The following is a 17,209-nucleotide window of genomic DNA, read 5'->3' as shown; positions in this document are numbered from 1 at the left end:
AGAATGCATGGATACTTATATGAGAAATGAGAATAAATTTTACACGCTATAACTCTTATGAATAAGTTATGTAACTCTAATAAAAAAGTGATATAACTCCAACAAAAGAATATTAGAGAAAAAAAAGTTTAAAAAAATTTTTTTTTTGGAGCTCAAAAATTTTTAGGGGGTATACTCTAATGAACAAGTGTTGTAACTTAGTTGAGATTCATTCGCATTTCTCACGTAAGGAGCATTCTAATGTAGATAATGTCTGCACACAATCTAATACTCCTTATTATCAAAGACCATTTCCCATCAATATCTAAATAATTGCACTTAACCGCTCTTTCAACATCAAAAAAATATGTAGATTCGTGCATCTCACAGGATCCCAAACTACTAATAGTATAACAATGTGGCATTTTCGTAAACAAATGTTATTAATATTAAGTCGTGGTTGTCCTTTTCATACATCCTTCTTTTTTTTTAATTGACCCGTTTCATCGGCACAATTGCCAATGCACTATTTTTAACCTTTATACCTTTAATTATCAATAAGAAAATATTAGAAAAAGTTAGTGTTTTGGAAATATATACATTTAGAAGAATTTAACAAGATTCCACATGACTATATTTTTCTTTAAATACAAATCAAAAAAAGATGGTCAAAGTTACATACCTAAATAGTGTCAAAAGTCAAAACGTGTCATTTAAAAAAACAGAAGATGTATTCTTTAAATAAGAAAATTTACGACTTAATAGTTGACCCCTACAACTTAATACTTCATTCGTTCCTGAAAGGATACAACATTTGCGTAGTACTACTTTGATAATCAATATCTCCAATTTTTTAAGTAAAATTATAAAAGTTGATATTATGAAAGTATGCATTAAAACGAATCAAATGAGATCTTACATGACTATATTATCTTATACATTTATGAAAAAATATAGGATAAGGCTACTAAATGAATAGTGGTTACAGGTACGTTGAGAAATGCATTGACACACACACACACACACACACACACACACACACACACATATATATATGGGCAAGATCACATATGAGAATGCTTCTTATATAAGAAATGAGAATGAATATCAACCATACGATTGGTAGAGTTACAACACTTGTTCAATAGAGTTATACCTCCGAAAAGACTTTGAGCCCAAAAAAAAAAAAAATTGGATTTTTTTTTACTCTAATATTCTTTTATTGGAGTTACATCACTTGTTGATTAAAGTTATAGCGCGTAAAATCCATTCTCATGTAAGTATGTATGCTCATACGAACTCACTTCTATATATATATATATACTAGAATTTTTTGCACGCGATGCGTGCTTGAATTTTTTTCGAACAGAAACTCAATTTTCTTCGGCATAAGAGTCAAAATTTGAACATTAGAAATACGAAGTATAATTGTTTTTAGTTGCAAAATTTGATTGGTTTAGTTTCTGTCACTTAAGTCTCTCACCATTCTTTTTGTTTTTTTTTTTTTTACTTTTCAAAGTTAAATTCTATGAATGAAATAGAAATTTTTTTGAATTTATTTATGATTTCTAATATTATAATTTTTTAGTTGATTTTTGAATTAAGTACAGTACTTCATAAATTGTAAAGAAAGTAGACACTTTGATTTCAAGTCAATTTTTCATAGGTTGTAGTTTGTAAGTAAATTTTTAAGTTTTTGTAAAGTTTCCTCATTTTAGTGATTTGCATGACGTAAATTATGCAATTTTATGATTTTAGTTGACTTGTGAGTGATTATTATAATTATATTTTTGATATTTTTGTTTGAAGCCCCCATAGTTCCCCCCTTCCCTTATATAATACTAGCCTTCATATGCACGCGATGCGTGCGTTAATTTTAAAATTTGTTATTCTATTGGATACTCCATTCATACTTTATTTATTATTAAACTTAAATGTGAAAAATTCAACAGTTAGATGAATTTAGATATATTAATTCGCTAATAATGTAAAAAAAAATAAAAAGGTTGTGAGTGATTTTTAACATTAACTTTTTGTGAATGGTTATTGAACAGAAAGAACAAAAATAATGAGTTGGTTTAACTGGATTAAAGAGTATGAAAGGTAGTGAATGTTCAGACTTTTCATGTTCACGTTATATATGTCATCTTTTTTATAAGGTATAAATATTTTATCCATTTAGTTTTTGATTGAAGTATTTGATGCATATACCATTTTAAACTTGTTTTAAATGGCAAGTTGGAATGAGAATTTTTAAATGATTTGCTTTTGTAATTTTTTTCATTCCATTAATTAGATCATTAAGGCTATTTAAGTCACTTCAAAAGAGGACACCACACCTCCTTCCTTGGCTTATATAATAGATAGATATATATATATATCCAAGACAAACAAATACTATGTTGCCACATGTACTCTCCCCTCTTCCACACAATCAAATGACACATCAAACAATAAAAATGTGTGTTTCAAGAGCCGAACCCATGACCTCTCATTTGATAAGCTAATGTACTAACCAACTACACTAAATTACTCATTTTGGTCTTTGCCATTTTGTGGGAGAAATCATTTAAAAATAAGATAATATTTCTATGTTTGAAGACTTCAAACGCACATTAAAATAATACAGATCGCCCGGGACCAAAACTAGTTTTCTCCTAAAAAGCCAAGAGCCCGTGTTCGATTCTTTGCTTTACCAACAATCCTCTCTCTAATTCTCATCTACTATCTCGTTTTTCTTCTCTTGTCTCTCTCGTTCCCTCTCAATTCTAAAACAGGCTCTTTCTCTCTCTCTTTGAATGGTTTACTTGATGAATTGGAAAGATTTTGATTTGAAACACAAACAATAATTAAGAGATAAATAAGTAGCTCAACTTCTATACATCGCCCAACAATTACTTAAAATCGCCCAAAAAAATATTGAAATTCCATTTATAACCTTCCTCATTTTTTTTCTTAAATCAACACCATCCCCTCACCTCCTGCCTACCTGGCTGCCACCACCACCACCACCACCACCATCTCCCTCACCTTCTGCCTTCCACCACCACCCTCACCTCCATTCAAATTACAGAATGGAAACAAACGTCACTCTCTCGCCATTTCCAGAAATTGTCCCTCTCTCTTTCATCTCCATCAATGGCAGATCAAAAAGAGCTACAAATCCCAATTTTTACTGTTTGGAAAAACAATGTCATTCTCAAGAACATCTTTCTCATCAACACTCCTCCTTCTTCTGCAACTCAACTTCAAACCCAGCAACAAAATCATGAAATTTCTAAAACCCATCAACAATTTGAAGAAACTTTGGTAATTATTGGTCGACACCCAGATTGTGATGTTCGCTTAGAACATCCTAGCATTAGCCGCACTCATTGACTTCGCACCTTCGCATTACGTTGCACAGCCATGACGTCAATTTTTTTTTAAAACCGGCGAACGTCCGGCCAGGACGTTCTGCCCATGGGCAGAACGTCCTGGACGGACGATCGCCCCATGGGTAGAACGTCGATCTTGGCCGGACGTTTGCCGGTTTTTTTGACGCGATGGTGGAGGACGTTAGGGCGATGCGTGGAGGCCGACGGTGGTAGTGGGAGGTTAGGTGGTGGTGGGGTGGTGGGGAGAAGCGGAGAAGGTGAAATGGCAGTAGGTTGGTGGTGGGGGGGTGGGTAGCGTAGAAAAAAGGAAAGGATAAATTGGTCAATAAAAATAAGTATGTTATGGGGCAATATTTATAACCAGGTAAAATTCCCAGTTTTCAAGATAATCCTTTCAAATTTCAGTATATAATGCCTAACTTAGCTTCTATTTTTAGGGAAAATAAGTCCATCAAAACTCTTTGTGCAATTGTAATAAAAGGTAACTGAAAACCAACTTTTGAAACCTCAATTTGGTTCTCATTTGAGTTCACTAACAGTAGAGAAAGTTTTATCACAACTCTCACTAAATTTCTATAATTCCTGGGTTTTTTATGGATGGGTTGAAAATATTCCTGGGTATATAAGCATTCCCTTGAATTTAATTGGTCTATGATTCATATGCTAACTAAGCACAACTACTTCAGAATTGCACTGAAGGTGCTTGAGAAAATTGCACTGAACTTATTGGACCTTATCTGAACTGAACTTATTGAACCTGAACTGAATTTATTGGAACTTATTAAACCTGATTGGACCTGATTCAACTTATTGGACCTGATTGAACCTTATAGGAACTTATTGGACCTTATTGGAACTTATTGACCTTGTTGAAACTTATTAGACCTTATTGGCCCTGATTGAAATTTTAACCTTATTGGACCTGATTGAAACTTATTAGACCTTATTGGACCTGATATGAAACTTATTTGACCTTATTAGACAAAAACATTGACCATGAATAACATAAATATTACCACTAACGTAAATACTACCCTCAAAATTTTTTATGGAGTAATAATTATTATAATTCGTCCTTTAAAAAATAATGATTATTAATTATCTCTTATGATAATTAATTTAACAAAAAAATTACTATTTATATATTTGCCTATACATAACTTTCACCACTAATATATCTAATAGTCTTGTTTTGATTTTATAAAACACTAGTAGAAAATCAAAAATTTAATTTATATCTTTCATTGTTATTAGTAACGAAAACATGTTATCTCTAGTTATTTAAAGACGAATTGCAAAATATTGTAATTATAATAATTATTATTATTGTTAACCTTAATTATTTGACCATGATTATAATATTATTAAATAGCAATATGAATAATCAAATAATAGACAATAATACAAGTATAATATATACATTGTGGTACTTTAATAAAAAATTCTAATAAAAATAATATAACATAATCGTAATAGTAATGAATAATAAAATAATAGACATAATACAAATAATAATAATAAAATAATAGACATAATACAAATAAATAATAAAATAATAGACTAATACAAGTATAATACTATATAATCATTGTGGTACTTTAATTAAAATTCTAATAATAACATAATCACTAATAGTGATATGAAATTATGAATAACAAAAAAGGACAATAATACAAATGTTTATTAAACATTGACTATTTGGACTTATTGGACCTTATTAGACCTGATTGGAACTTATTGGACCTTATTAGACCTGATTGGAACTTATTGCACCTGATTGGAACTTATTGCACCTGATTGGAACTTATTGGACCTTATTAGACCTTATTGGAACTTATTGCCCTTATTAGACCTTATTGCAACTTATTTATCTGAACTTACCTGAACTTATCTGAACTTATTGGACCTGAAACTTAATTTTTTAAGTTGAACAGGATGCACCCTAAACACAACCACGCACTTCAGAATTGCATAGAAGGTGCTTGAGAAAATTGTACTTACGGATCGCACAATTTGATTTTGTTTTATTAGGTAAGTTGGGCGTTTGGAAGTTGGACGAACTTAGGGGTGGTAGGATTCTATGGCTTTGTTTGACAAATAGAGTCTAGAGTTTGGCAGTTAGAATTAAATTTTGTTGTTAGTGTTTTAACTTTTTGTTCAGCAGATTTGAGTGTTGATTTGACAACTTTTTTTATAAATGTGTTCGGTAAAAATTAACTGATTACTAAAGATTATTGATATTTGTTTGTGTAAAATGACATTTAATTATAGACATTTTAATACGTATGTTAGTATTATTATTAGAGGTAAAAAAGTCATTAAACATATTTCTACCTAATCCTTTAAGGAAAAAGCTCCTAATATGAGCTTTTTCATTTTGAGAGTTTTTATTCCAAAACTCTCTTGAAAACTCTCTTTTACCAAACACGAGTTTTTGACTAGTCAAAACTCTAAAAGTGATCAAACTTCTCTCTTCTTGCTCCAAAACTCTATATTTTTTCTTTAGAGGATTAGGTAAAAATATGTTTAATGATTTTTATGCCTATAATAATAATACTACCCATTGTGTATCAAAATTGCTATATATGTCATTTCACACAAATAAATGGCAATAAGTTTTTAGCAATCAGTTAATTGTTACCAAACACATTTATAGAAAGAAATTGTCAAATCAACACTCAAATGTGCTTAACAAAAAGTTAAAAACTGTAACAGCAAGCTCTAAACTCTAAATTCTATTTGCCAAACAGGATCATAATATCTAGGGGTCTTAGGACTCTATATTTATTAGGATATTATTTATGTTTGTTTTAGGACTCTATCTATTAAGATAATGTTTGTGATTATCTATTTCTAGTACGGATAGTATTCGGACTAGGTTATTTAGAGTTGTAATGTTGTATATATTGATTTTAATGATGAATGAAAACGGAACATGAATTGACCAAACATAACACTTTATTATTTTTGTCAACAACGACACTAAATTCCTGAAACCTTGATTCAAGAATCCTCTGTATTTTCCACAACAATGGCGGAAGATAGAGCATCTAGTTCAAATTATAAAAACAACCCAGATGAGGAGAGAGAAATAACTGATGCTGCATGCGTTCTTTTATCTTTCCAACATAAGAACCTCGACCCAGATTCTGCATTCAGGCTTGAAAGAGAGAAAAGAACCTTCTTTACTGCAACAGAAAAATATAAACGCTATTATGGTCATTCTTTTCGTTCACGTAAAGTTGATGATCGTCAAATTCCACCTCAAGAAACCCAAAATTCTGGTGTTCAAAATCATCAACAACCATTGCAAAAACAACAACAGCAGCAACAACCAAAAGAAATAGAACAATTACTGCCTGGTTTTCCAGCAGCGAAGGAGATCTTGGAGGAGGTAACGAGTGAACAACGCGACAACACAACAGAAAATAAAAGGCAACGTAAAAAGAAGGAACTTTTTACTTTATAATCATGTAGGTCGAACTTTTTACTTTTTTTTTTACAATAAGTTGTTGGTATTTTCCTTTTGTTTTTAGTTGATTTTTTGATGAACAATCAGATGATCTTTAGAGCCTGTATGGTTTTCTGTCTGTTATTTCAGTTGAGTAGCTTTATTTGGTAATACTATCTGAAATATAGCTTAAATTGATAAGGTAGCATGATTAGTTTAACCGTTTGAGAGACTTAGTACTTAGTTGTATAAGTTGATTTACAATTTAAATTTTTTATTATATATAATTTCAACACTAATTTTTTTCAATGTATTTAAACGATAAATAACAATGTAAATATGTGACATTGTAGCTGACTTGAACAAAATATTTCGCTACTTCTCCATAAGCAATCAGGATACAAATTTCTTTAAATTTATACTAACATATTATGCGTAGAATCCGTCATAATACAAAAAAAAATACGATAGTTGTAAAATTTAATAACAAATCATTTTCTAGCTACTCCATATTTGACTAGCAATATGGTCATGAACGAAATGCTTCTCTTTAGAAGTCCTTATTGAAGTTCCGCTACTTCTATTATTAGCAACGTCCGCAATTTCTTCGTTTGGCATAAAATTCGGATTATTATCGAGCATTCTAAACATAAGGTCATTTGTTGAATTTTTGTGTATGTAGTTGTGTAAGGCAAAGGTAGTAGTATGGCATCAATTTGAGTATTAATACTAACCTGTGACATTGGCCGTGATATTTTCCATCTTTATTTTCAAAACACCAAATGATCTCTCGATACAACTTCGAAGGGAAGAATGAGAACGGTTGAAAGCTTCTTTTTCAAGAGTTGGTGGCTCATGCTGAAATTTATCCTCATGGTACCTTGTCCTTGGATATGGTACCAAATAGCCTTTCCTATCGGGATATCCTTTATCAACCAAATAATATATACCTGTAACAGATTAATAAAACATACACTGGGTTAAAAACTATAAAACTTCAAGTAATTATTAAAAGAAGATCCTATATCCCTTCGAGTGGTTTTGAAAGTTTAATTCTGGTCTGTGAAGCGCATGAAGGAAAACACGAGTGTCATGAGAAGAACCTTCCCATCCAACAAAAATGAAAGTGAAACACATATCAAAATCACATGTACCCATGACATTAAAAGTATGGATAATGGATTCTTTTCCTTCCTCTATAATGCAGTTGCTCTGCCTCAGGAATGCATGTATTTCTATGAGTGTCATCGATGCACCCAATAACACCTATTATTATATTTACAAATAATGGAGGATAATTAAACTTAAGTGATTATGATAAATGGTGTAACGTGCCAATATTTGTTTACATTTTTTAATCATAAAGTCTCAATCCAAGTTTATGAAGTCATACCTTAAAATATGGCATGTACCTTGAGTCATTTTGAATTTAAGCTTGTATATCTGAAAAGCTTCTTTCCTTTGACTTTATTATATCATGTGCAAGACCCATATAACCCCTACTTCGACCAGTGATTGCTTCTAGAACTTCATGAAATACTAATAATCTCACCAGAACGTTGAAATCATTCGGCTACCTGTCTAATATATATACCTAATGCAAGAGTGTAGATAAATATACCGATCTTTTCAACAATAGTCGTTTTCTTACTTGGTTTCAATCCATATGTAAGATGTAGTTCTTCAGACAATTTTCTAAACACACTTGATCCCTTCATAAAAGCATTTATGCATCGTATATAATGCCCGTTTATAACATCGTTCATCCAGCCTTCTCCTATTTGGTTAGAAGTCATGCATGATTCTTTGTAGATATATATGTTGTTAGGACCAAAAATAATTTGTCTTTTATTCTTTCTCCTTTTAATGACCCTCGTGTTTACCTATTAATCTTATAGTAACACTACAAATTTTTTAATCCAACATATATATAATTTTAGGTGCTTTTAGAAGTCGAAAGTACTGAACTTCTATACGTCACTCCACAATTATTTAAAATTGCCCCAAAAACAATTGAAATTACATTATAACCTTCCTCTTTTTTATTCTTAAATCACCACCATCCCCCTCCTGTTAAGCTGCCACCACCACCACCACTCACCTCATGCCTGACTGCCACCACCACCCACCCACCTCACTCCACCACCCTCACCTCCATTGACCTCTCTCTCCTTCTTCAACACCATATGCATACCACCACCACCCTTACCTCCACTTCCTTCGTCCCACACAACCACCACCACCTTCGTGGCACCCTTCGTCCCTTTGCGTAACCACCACCACCTTCGCGAAAAAGCTGGTGAATTTTTTTTGCCTCGCGAACGTCTGGCCAGAACGTTCACCTTATGGTAAGAACGTCCGGCCATGGGGCGAACGTCTTGGCCGGACGTTCACGAGGCAAAAAAAATCACCAGCTTTTCCGCGAAAGTGGTTGCAGTGGAGGACGTCGAGTGAGATAGGTGATGGCGGTGGAGGATGATGTCGCGGGAGGTAGGTGATCAGCGGTGGAGGACGCAGGTGGTAGTGGGAAGGTAGGTGGTGGTGGGTGGTGTGGAAAAAGGAAAGGGTGAAATGGTAGTGGGAAGGTAGGTGGTGGGGGTGGGGGTGGTGAGTGGTGTGGAAAAGAGGAGAGGGTGAAAGGGCAGTGGGGAGATAGGTGGTGGTGGTAGGGGTGGTGGGTGGTGGAAAAGAAGAAAGGGTAAAATGGTCTATAAAAATAAATTTGGGGCGATTTTAAGTAATTTCAGGGCGATGTTTAACAATCCCCCTAAAGTAACACAATAAGACATACCAAAAAAAATATAATTCAAATTATGTCACTTAGGATTTTCCACAGATAAAACAATAACATGTAATACAAAGTACAAACTACTAGTCATATTGAGTACATAAGTTTATATTCTCAAAACGGAACTAAAATATAAAAATAACTAAATGACTTTAGTAGAAAATCATTCATATGCCTTGAGTATTCATGTAATCCAACCAAGTCATCCTTGATTTATGATTTATCATAAATCATCCATGTTTATGAAAATTTCTCTTCTCGCACTGTCATCGATCAAACGAAGCACCATAAGTCATTATGCTTTATAAGACCACATCCAGGAGTACAGATGCCATTAATAATAGTCATTGCTACAACAATAATATATACTAGTATCTTTATATGTGTGTTGTGCGTTTACACTACCAAGATGATTAGCATATGACTCCATTTATTCCAATGCTCGATTATATGTGTTTACCGTAGTGTTAATGTGACTAGATAACATAGCCGATCCATTTGATTGTCTTCCCTTATGTATCATTGGTATGAATTTTGTGGTTCTTATATCACTTTTCTTAAGGTTACTTAGAATATTTAGTATCAGTTTTACCCCTTAGGAAATAGAAGTTGTTGACAAAAAAGAGATCTTTATCCCCTTCCCTCGCCCGTTCAATTTCCGTAAGGAAATTAAATGAGGGCGTTCCTCTTCCCTCGCCCGTGGGGGTTTCACATCACATTAGTCATTCTTTCACAAACTATAATTTTAAAAGTTACATTGCTCCTTTACATTGTGATAACCGGCCGAGCTAATTTGTCAAGTAACTTTATTTTCTATTTCTACATTCATTGAATTTGTTTCTCTTCTTTCTACATCAAATACAAAGGGAAAGGAACCCAAAAGCATTCAAAAAACTGTAGAATTAAAGAACGAAATTTGCAAAAAAAATGCAAGAAAAATCATATGGCTCTAAAACTAGTTAAAATCTGTTTATGATAGTTTAGTTGCGAACTACCCTTTTAGATAAAAAAGAATGGGATCGAATTCTATTCAATATTCAACTTTAGAAACTGAAAAATACAATTTTAAATTACATATGCTCTGGGACGGAAGGATTCGAACCTCCAAATAGCAAGACAAAATATTGCAGAGTCAAAAGTAGCTTTAGTCTACGGTCAAATGAATGAACCACCAGTGGCGCATATGAGAGTTGAGTTGACTGCCCTAACTATGGCGGAATATTTCCGAGATGTTAATGAACAAGACATACTTCTTTTTATCGACAATATCTTCCGTTTCGTCCTATTTCTTCGTTCATTCTCATCCAATCAAAAAGGTTTTTTTATGGGATCTCCTGATTTCTTGATAAATTGTATTATAAAAAACCACTTTTATTATCAATTTGATCTTCCTCATCTCCCTGAGCAAATCCACCCACATTAGGATTACTCGTTAATGGTTGAGAAGAGAAGAGATGTGGTCAAATGAATGAACCACCAGTGGCGCATATTACAGTGTATAAAGAATTGCACAGAAATGTCTTTTATTTTATAAATTTGTTTCAAATGTCTACATAATTAGTACATTTATGGGGCTCTAATTCAACTTTTATGATTTTTAAAGAATTTAATAGCATACTGGTAACTAGGAATTATTACTGCTGATCTTCGCACATAAAATCACTTGTCCAAAAGTAATTTTCTTAACGTGGTTCACAGTGAGCATGATTATCTAAGGATAACTTTAGCAAATTTGGAAGACAAATGAGTCAGACTTTAATCACTAATATCTTTAATAAAATCTATGAAAAATTGATATTAAGAAAGAACAAGATCGCACATATTAAGGTATTTTTTTATATTCATGATGAGTAATTAAAAGAAAAAATACAATTAAATTATGAACTTGACCACTTGAGTGGTAAATTGGTGAAACTTACAAGAATTGGGGAGTAAAATGATAGTTGAATATAACACCTCCGTTCTTTTTAATTGTTACAGTTGGACATTTTATACTATTTATAAATTTTACTTTGACCATCTTTTGTGATTTATACGTGAATAAAGACATAGTCATGTAGCTTGTTAGATTCGTCTTAACGTGTATTTTATTACTAATATGTACTCGTTATAATTTTTACAAATGCAAAATTATTAAAAGTATATATGTCAATAAAATTTTATATTAACATTCGTAAAAAGTGTAAGTGTAACAATTAAAAAGAAATGGAAGGAGTATATATTGCTAATAACTAAACTAATTGCTCTTAGACAATTGTATAAAATTATATGTCCAATACTCCAATGTATATGCATCTATCAACACATACATATCAACTAAGAAGCGTCTCATTTATCACATAATGAAGGAAATATTGGAAGACGCTGTCTATACTGTCCACAGTTCCACACAATAATACTCCTTATTATCAAAGTCCACTTCCCATCAAAGTCTACATAACTGCACTTAATCACTCTTTTAACACCATAAAGATATAGATTCCTGCATCTGATAGGATCCCAAACTACTAGTAGATAACCAAGTGATATTTCCTTCTTTAGTACTCCCTCCGTCCCATAATATAGTGTCTATTTCATTTTTGGTGGTCAAACTTTAAAATCTTTGACCGAATATTCTCATTTGTATATATAAAAAAATATTCATGTAGGATCTTGTTAGATTCGTCTCAATGTGTAGTTTCAATATATCAACTTTTTATATTTTTTATTAATAAAGAATTGAAGATATTAAAGGTCAAAGTTACGTTTTGGAGACTGTGAAAAAAGAAACAAGCACTATATTATGGGACGGAGGGAGTATTCTTTAAATAAGAAAAAGTTACAATTTAATATTTGACCTACAACATAATAAATTAAACGACAATGTTTTAGCATAAGTTAAGCCAAATTAGAGTGAACTCACGGATTATATTACTTTAGATAAAGTTTTTTATTAAGGCTATTTGTGATTGAACAGGCGATATATCTAGTTCTAAGGTGTTATATACTTGTGTTGGAATTTTCGATTTTTCAAGAATTGATTATAAGTGTTGTTTGGATATCCCTTATAAATTTTTTATTCCTGAAGAAAAAAAGCTTAATACTTCACCCATTCTTTAAAGGATGCAACATTTGCATGGTACACGTTTCCAATGCACTATGATTGCTAATATCTTCAATTTTATAAATAAATATTATAACTAGTTTGATATTATGAAATTGCACATTAAGACGAATCAAATAGGATCCTACTTGACTACCTTTTCTTATACATTTGTGGGAAAATATACGATAAGGTTGATAGATGAATAGTGATTATGGTACAAATGTTGTATCCTTTAAACAACATCGGAAGAATCAACAATACTTTATTTACAAAAATTTCAGTTGGAAATATCTTCACAAAACACCTATTTTCTTCTTAAATTTTCAGTACCATCCATTACCATTTGGGAATATGGTATTGAGTGGTAATGAAAATTTATGAAGAAAAACTCATATTTTGACATCAAGTTTCATTACCATGATTCATGAATATTAACTTGGAAATATGTTTCATAAATTTATACTAAAAACATTACTATTACCACCATTTAGTACACTAACCAAACGGATCGCTGATGTATGTACACAGTTTTTAGGTGTCAAAGATGAATTTGACGTGTAAAACACTTATATGGACTTGGTCCACTTAGGCTATGTTTAGTTCACCTGAAATTTTCTGATCTGAACTTATTTGATCTGATCTGAACTTATTTTTTCTGATCTGATCTGATCTGAACTGATTACAAGATCTTATCTTTTAGATTTTTCTCAATATATAAGAAAAAATATAGTCATGTGGGGTCTTGTTTGATTCGTCTCAATGAGTACTTTATTAATATTCAATTATTATAATTTTTACTAATATGTAATGAAAGATATAATGATTTTTAAATATAAGCATGATCTGAACTGATCTGATCTGAACTTATTTTTTCTCATCTGATCTGATCTGATCTGATCTGATTAGATCTGAAATAAGCAAAATAAGGTGAACTAAACATAGCCTTAGTGTGGACCTAATGCTAATTCATGTAATTTATAAAAAAAAAAAGTCACCATATAAAAAAATAGATATAAAAGATGAATAGATATATATTGTGAAGTTTGACTATGTGAAAAAAAAAAATTATTATGTCACAAAGTGAAAAATTCATCATGATAAACAGTCACTATGCTAGATATTAATAACTTAAGATTTTAAAAGATTACTATATTAATAATAAAAAACAAATTTACTATGTTAAATAAGTGGCTTGACTAGGTCCACGCAAGACTCAAGACTAACTCATTTGACGTTTTCTCCTAAAAAGCCAAGAGCCAGTGTTCGAATCCTTTGCTTACTGTCAAATTGTCAATCCTCTCTCTAATTCACATGTACTATCTCGTTTTCTTCTCTTTGTCTCTCTCGTTCCCTCTCAATTCTCAAACAACCTCAGCCTCTTTCTCTCTCTCTGAATGGTTTAGTTGATGAATTGGAAAGATTCTGATTTGAAACACAGACAAGAGTTATTTGAGAGATAATAAGTAGAGATGCAATAAAACCAGGTAAAATTCCCAGTTTTCAAGCTAAACTATTTTCAATTTCAGTATATAATGTCTAACTTAGCTTCTATTTCTAGGGAAAATAAGTCCATCAAAACTCTTTGTGCTATTGTTTTAAAAGGTAATTGGAACCAACTTTTGAAACCTCAATTTGGTTTTCATTTGAGTTCAGTAACAGTAGAGAAAGTTTTATCACAACTCTCATTAGATTTTTATAATTCCTGGGTTTTTTATGAATGGGTTGAAAAGATTCCTGGGTATAAGCATTCCCTTGAATTTAATTGGTCTATGATTCATATGCTAACTAAACACCACCACTTCAGAATTGCACAGAAGGTGCTTGAGAAAATTGCACTGAAGGATTATTTATCCTCTCCCACTGTTTTGAATGCCCTTGTTGGTGCCCACCCGGATCCGGGTTTGAATTCGCAGATTTTGAGTTGGTTGGTGATATATTATGCAGATTCTAAGATGACCCATGATGCAATTCAAGTGTTTGAGTACATGAAAATTAATAGGATTAAGCCTCATTTGCATGCTTGTACTGTACTTTTGAATTCACTTGTGAAGGCTGGGTTTACTTCCAGTATGTGGAAGATGTATAAAAAGATGCTGAAACTTGGGGTTGAGCCTAATCTTCATGTCTATAATGTGTTGATTCATGGTTGTTGCAAGTCCGGAGATGTGGAAAAGGCTGAAGAATTGTTGAATGAGTTGGAATTTAAGTGCATATTGCCTGATCGCGTCACTTATAATACGCTGATTTCTTTGTATATGAAGAAGAGTAAACACTATGAAGCTTTGTCAGTTCAAGATAGGATGGAAAAAGCTAGTGTAGCCCCAGATATTGTGACTTATAATTGCCTCTTATTTGGATTTTGTCGGGAAGGTAGGATGAAGGAGGCTTTGAGGCTTTTTGATGAAATTAAGGGTGCAAATCCTAATCTTGTGACATATACCACTTTGGTTGATGGATATTGTCGAGCAAATGACGTAGAGGAAGCTTTGAGATTGTGCCAAGTAATGGAGGTTAAAGGTATATATCCATCAGTTGCTACATACAATTCAATCCTACGCAAGTTGTGTGAACAAGGGAGGATAAGGGATGCAAACAAACTCTTGAACGAGATGAACGAGAAGAAGGTAGAACCTGATAATATAACATGCAATACATTGATAAATGCTTATTGTAAGATAGGAGACCTCCAATCAGCCTTAAAGGTGAAAAACAAAATGTTGGAAGGTGGGTTGAAGCTTGACCAATATACTTTCAAGGCACTAATACATGGTTTCTGCAAGACTAAAGAGATGGATAGAGGAAAAGAACATCTTTTTGAAATGCTTGATGCAGGTTTTCCTCCAAGTTTTTACACTTATTCGTGGATTGTGGACGGTTACTGTTGTCAGGATAATGTAGAGGCAGTAGCAGGACTTCCAAACGAGCTTACAGGGAGAGGTATTTGTGTCGATATCTCAGTGTATCGGGCTCTTATTAGAAGTCTGTGTAAGAAAGGCATGATTGAATGGGCAAAAAAAATATTTGATTGTATGGAAGAGAAAGGAATCAAGGGAGACAGTCTTGTATACACTAGCTTGGCATTTGGTTACTTTAAAGAGGGCAAGCAAAGAATGGCTTCGGAGTTATTGGATGAGATGTACAAGAGGAGGTTAAGTGTAACTTTAAAAATATATAGGTGTTTCAGCAGTTCAAATACTAGTGATAACAATTTATTAGGGGTCTTTTGGGATCATTTGGTCCAGAGAAAGCTTTTATCAAAAAATGTTTACAAGCAAATGCAAGACTTAAATTGACCTCCGGTTGAGAGAATGACCTTCTCAAGGCAACGTGTTGTTGACACTTGATAGAGATGTTAACCTTTCTGTACAAGTCTAACCATCATCAGTATTCTTTTTCCGGACGAAAATGCCTGGAAATACTCCCTGCTTGCGTGGTGCAGGTAACATAAATTGTTGTAACTAAAAGTACTTGACAGAATAATTTCAATTAGTGAAGATGTTATCTTTTAGTACTTATAAATTTAGTCGAACTTAGAGTCGATACTAATAGTTTAATGTGATTTTAATTCCTTATGTACAGAAAGCTAACTCATGGACTCATGGGAGCAATTTTTTGACGTTATTTCCTTGATGTTTTGGACTAATGAGTGATGGTATTTCCAAAATTTGTGCAGTGACATACTATCACCCTCCCCTCAGACTCTCTAGTTTAGAGTCAAATTCTCGAAGCTCTTTATCCTGCAAAATACAAGTAATTTATTCGGATGGACACAAAATACAAGCAATTTTGAGATGAGGTGGTTCCGGACTTCAGGTGCTTAGTGGACTATGTTTCTGTGCACTTGTATTGCTACATAGTATGTCGGAACATAATCGAATGTGACACATCATAAGTGAAAATGCATTTCTATAGTTCAATTAGAAGCCTTTACTCGTACCTGTATAATGTGCATCTTCTGAGCTCCTGTTATGCACTGTACTTAGATGTTTTACTTATCAAAGAGGCTCTCACCATTTGTATGAGTATTATACCATTTAAAAAATTCTAAGCATATGCCCTGCAAGAGTATTGGAGCTGTCTTTGTTCATTTTATCTGTGGTTCTGGACTCTTGATAGTTCATGGATCAATTCATCATAGCATTTGTGATTTAGGAAGATCCCTTTTGGTAGCAAATAGACCAAAATTTGAAGAAACTTTGATAGTTTATACACTTATTTGATTTAATAGTATCGAGATCGGATAGCTGTCAAAACGTTCAGTTTCAGCTTTATCGTTTCATCATTTCACAAATTGCTAGCTCTGTTTGTTTTGTTTAGTTCTGGTCATTGTCGTTTGTAGGTTGGAGGCTTGGAGTTCTTAAATACCTGGCTACTGCCTACCGGTTTTACTCATCCAACTTGGAGGATGGGTACAGGGTATGCATGTCCTTTCCCGGGCAATAGGACAGTTGCGCACTATATTCTGATTTCTGCATCAAGCTTGCACATATAGTACTTGTCCTAATAACATCTTCTACCAGCATTTATAA

The 17,209-nt window shown here is 32.7% G+C and overlaps 1 protein-coding gene across 2 annotated transcripts; it reads left to right on the top strand.

Moving 5' to 3' along the window:
- The first annotated feature begins 13,916 nt into the window (after positions 1-13,916).
- Positions 13,917-16,728, top strand: LOC104891448 (pentatricopeptide repeat-containing protein At5g38730). Of its 2 annotated transcripts, XM_057394202.1 has the most exons (3): positions 13,918-14,164; positions 14,239-16,119; positions 16,354-16,728. In XM_057394202.1, exon 2 carries the CDS (start codon positions 14,450-14,452, stop codon positions 15,971-15,973), a length of 1,524 nt encoding a protein of 507 aa, XP_057250185.1. In that variant the 5' UTR covers positions 13,918-14,164; positions 14,239-14,449; the 3' UTR covers positions 15,974-16,119; positions 16,354-16,728. The 2 variants fall into 2 exon arrangements, with proteins under 2 accessions (XP_010675446.2, XP_057250185.1); XM_010677144.4 differs by having other exon boundaries at positions 13,917-16,119.
- Positions 16,729-17,209: the final 481 nt, after the last annotated feature.

Source organism: Beta vulgaris, chromosome 4 (genome assembly GCF_026745355.1).
Source record: "Beta vulgaris subsp. vulgaris cultivar EL10 chromosome 4, EL10.2, whole genome shotgun sequence".
NCBI classification, from domain to species: Eukaryota; Viridiplantae; Streptophyta; class Magnoliopsida; order Caryophyllales; family Amaranthaceae; genus Beta; species Beta vulgaris.
Note: the sequence above shows the minus strand (reverse complement) of the source record. Positions and strands in the feature narration are given on the sequence as shown.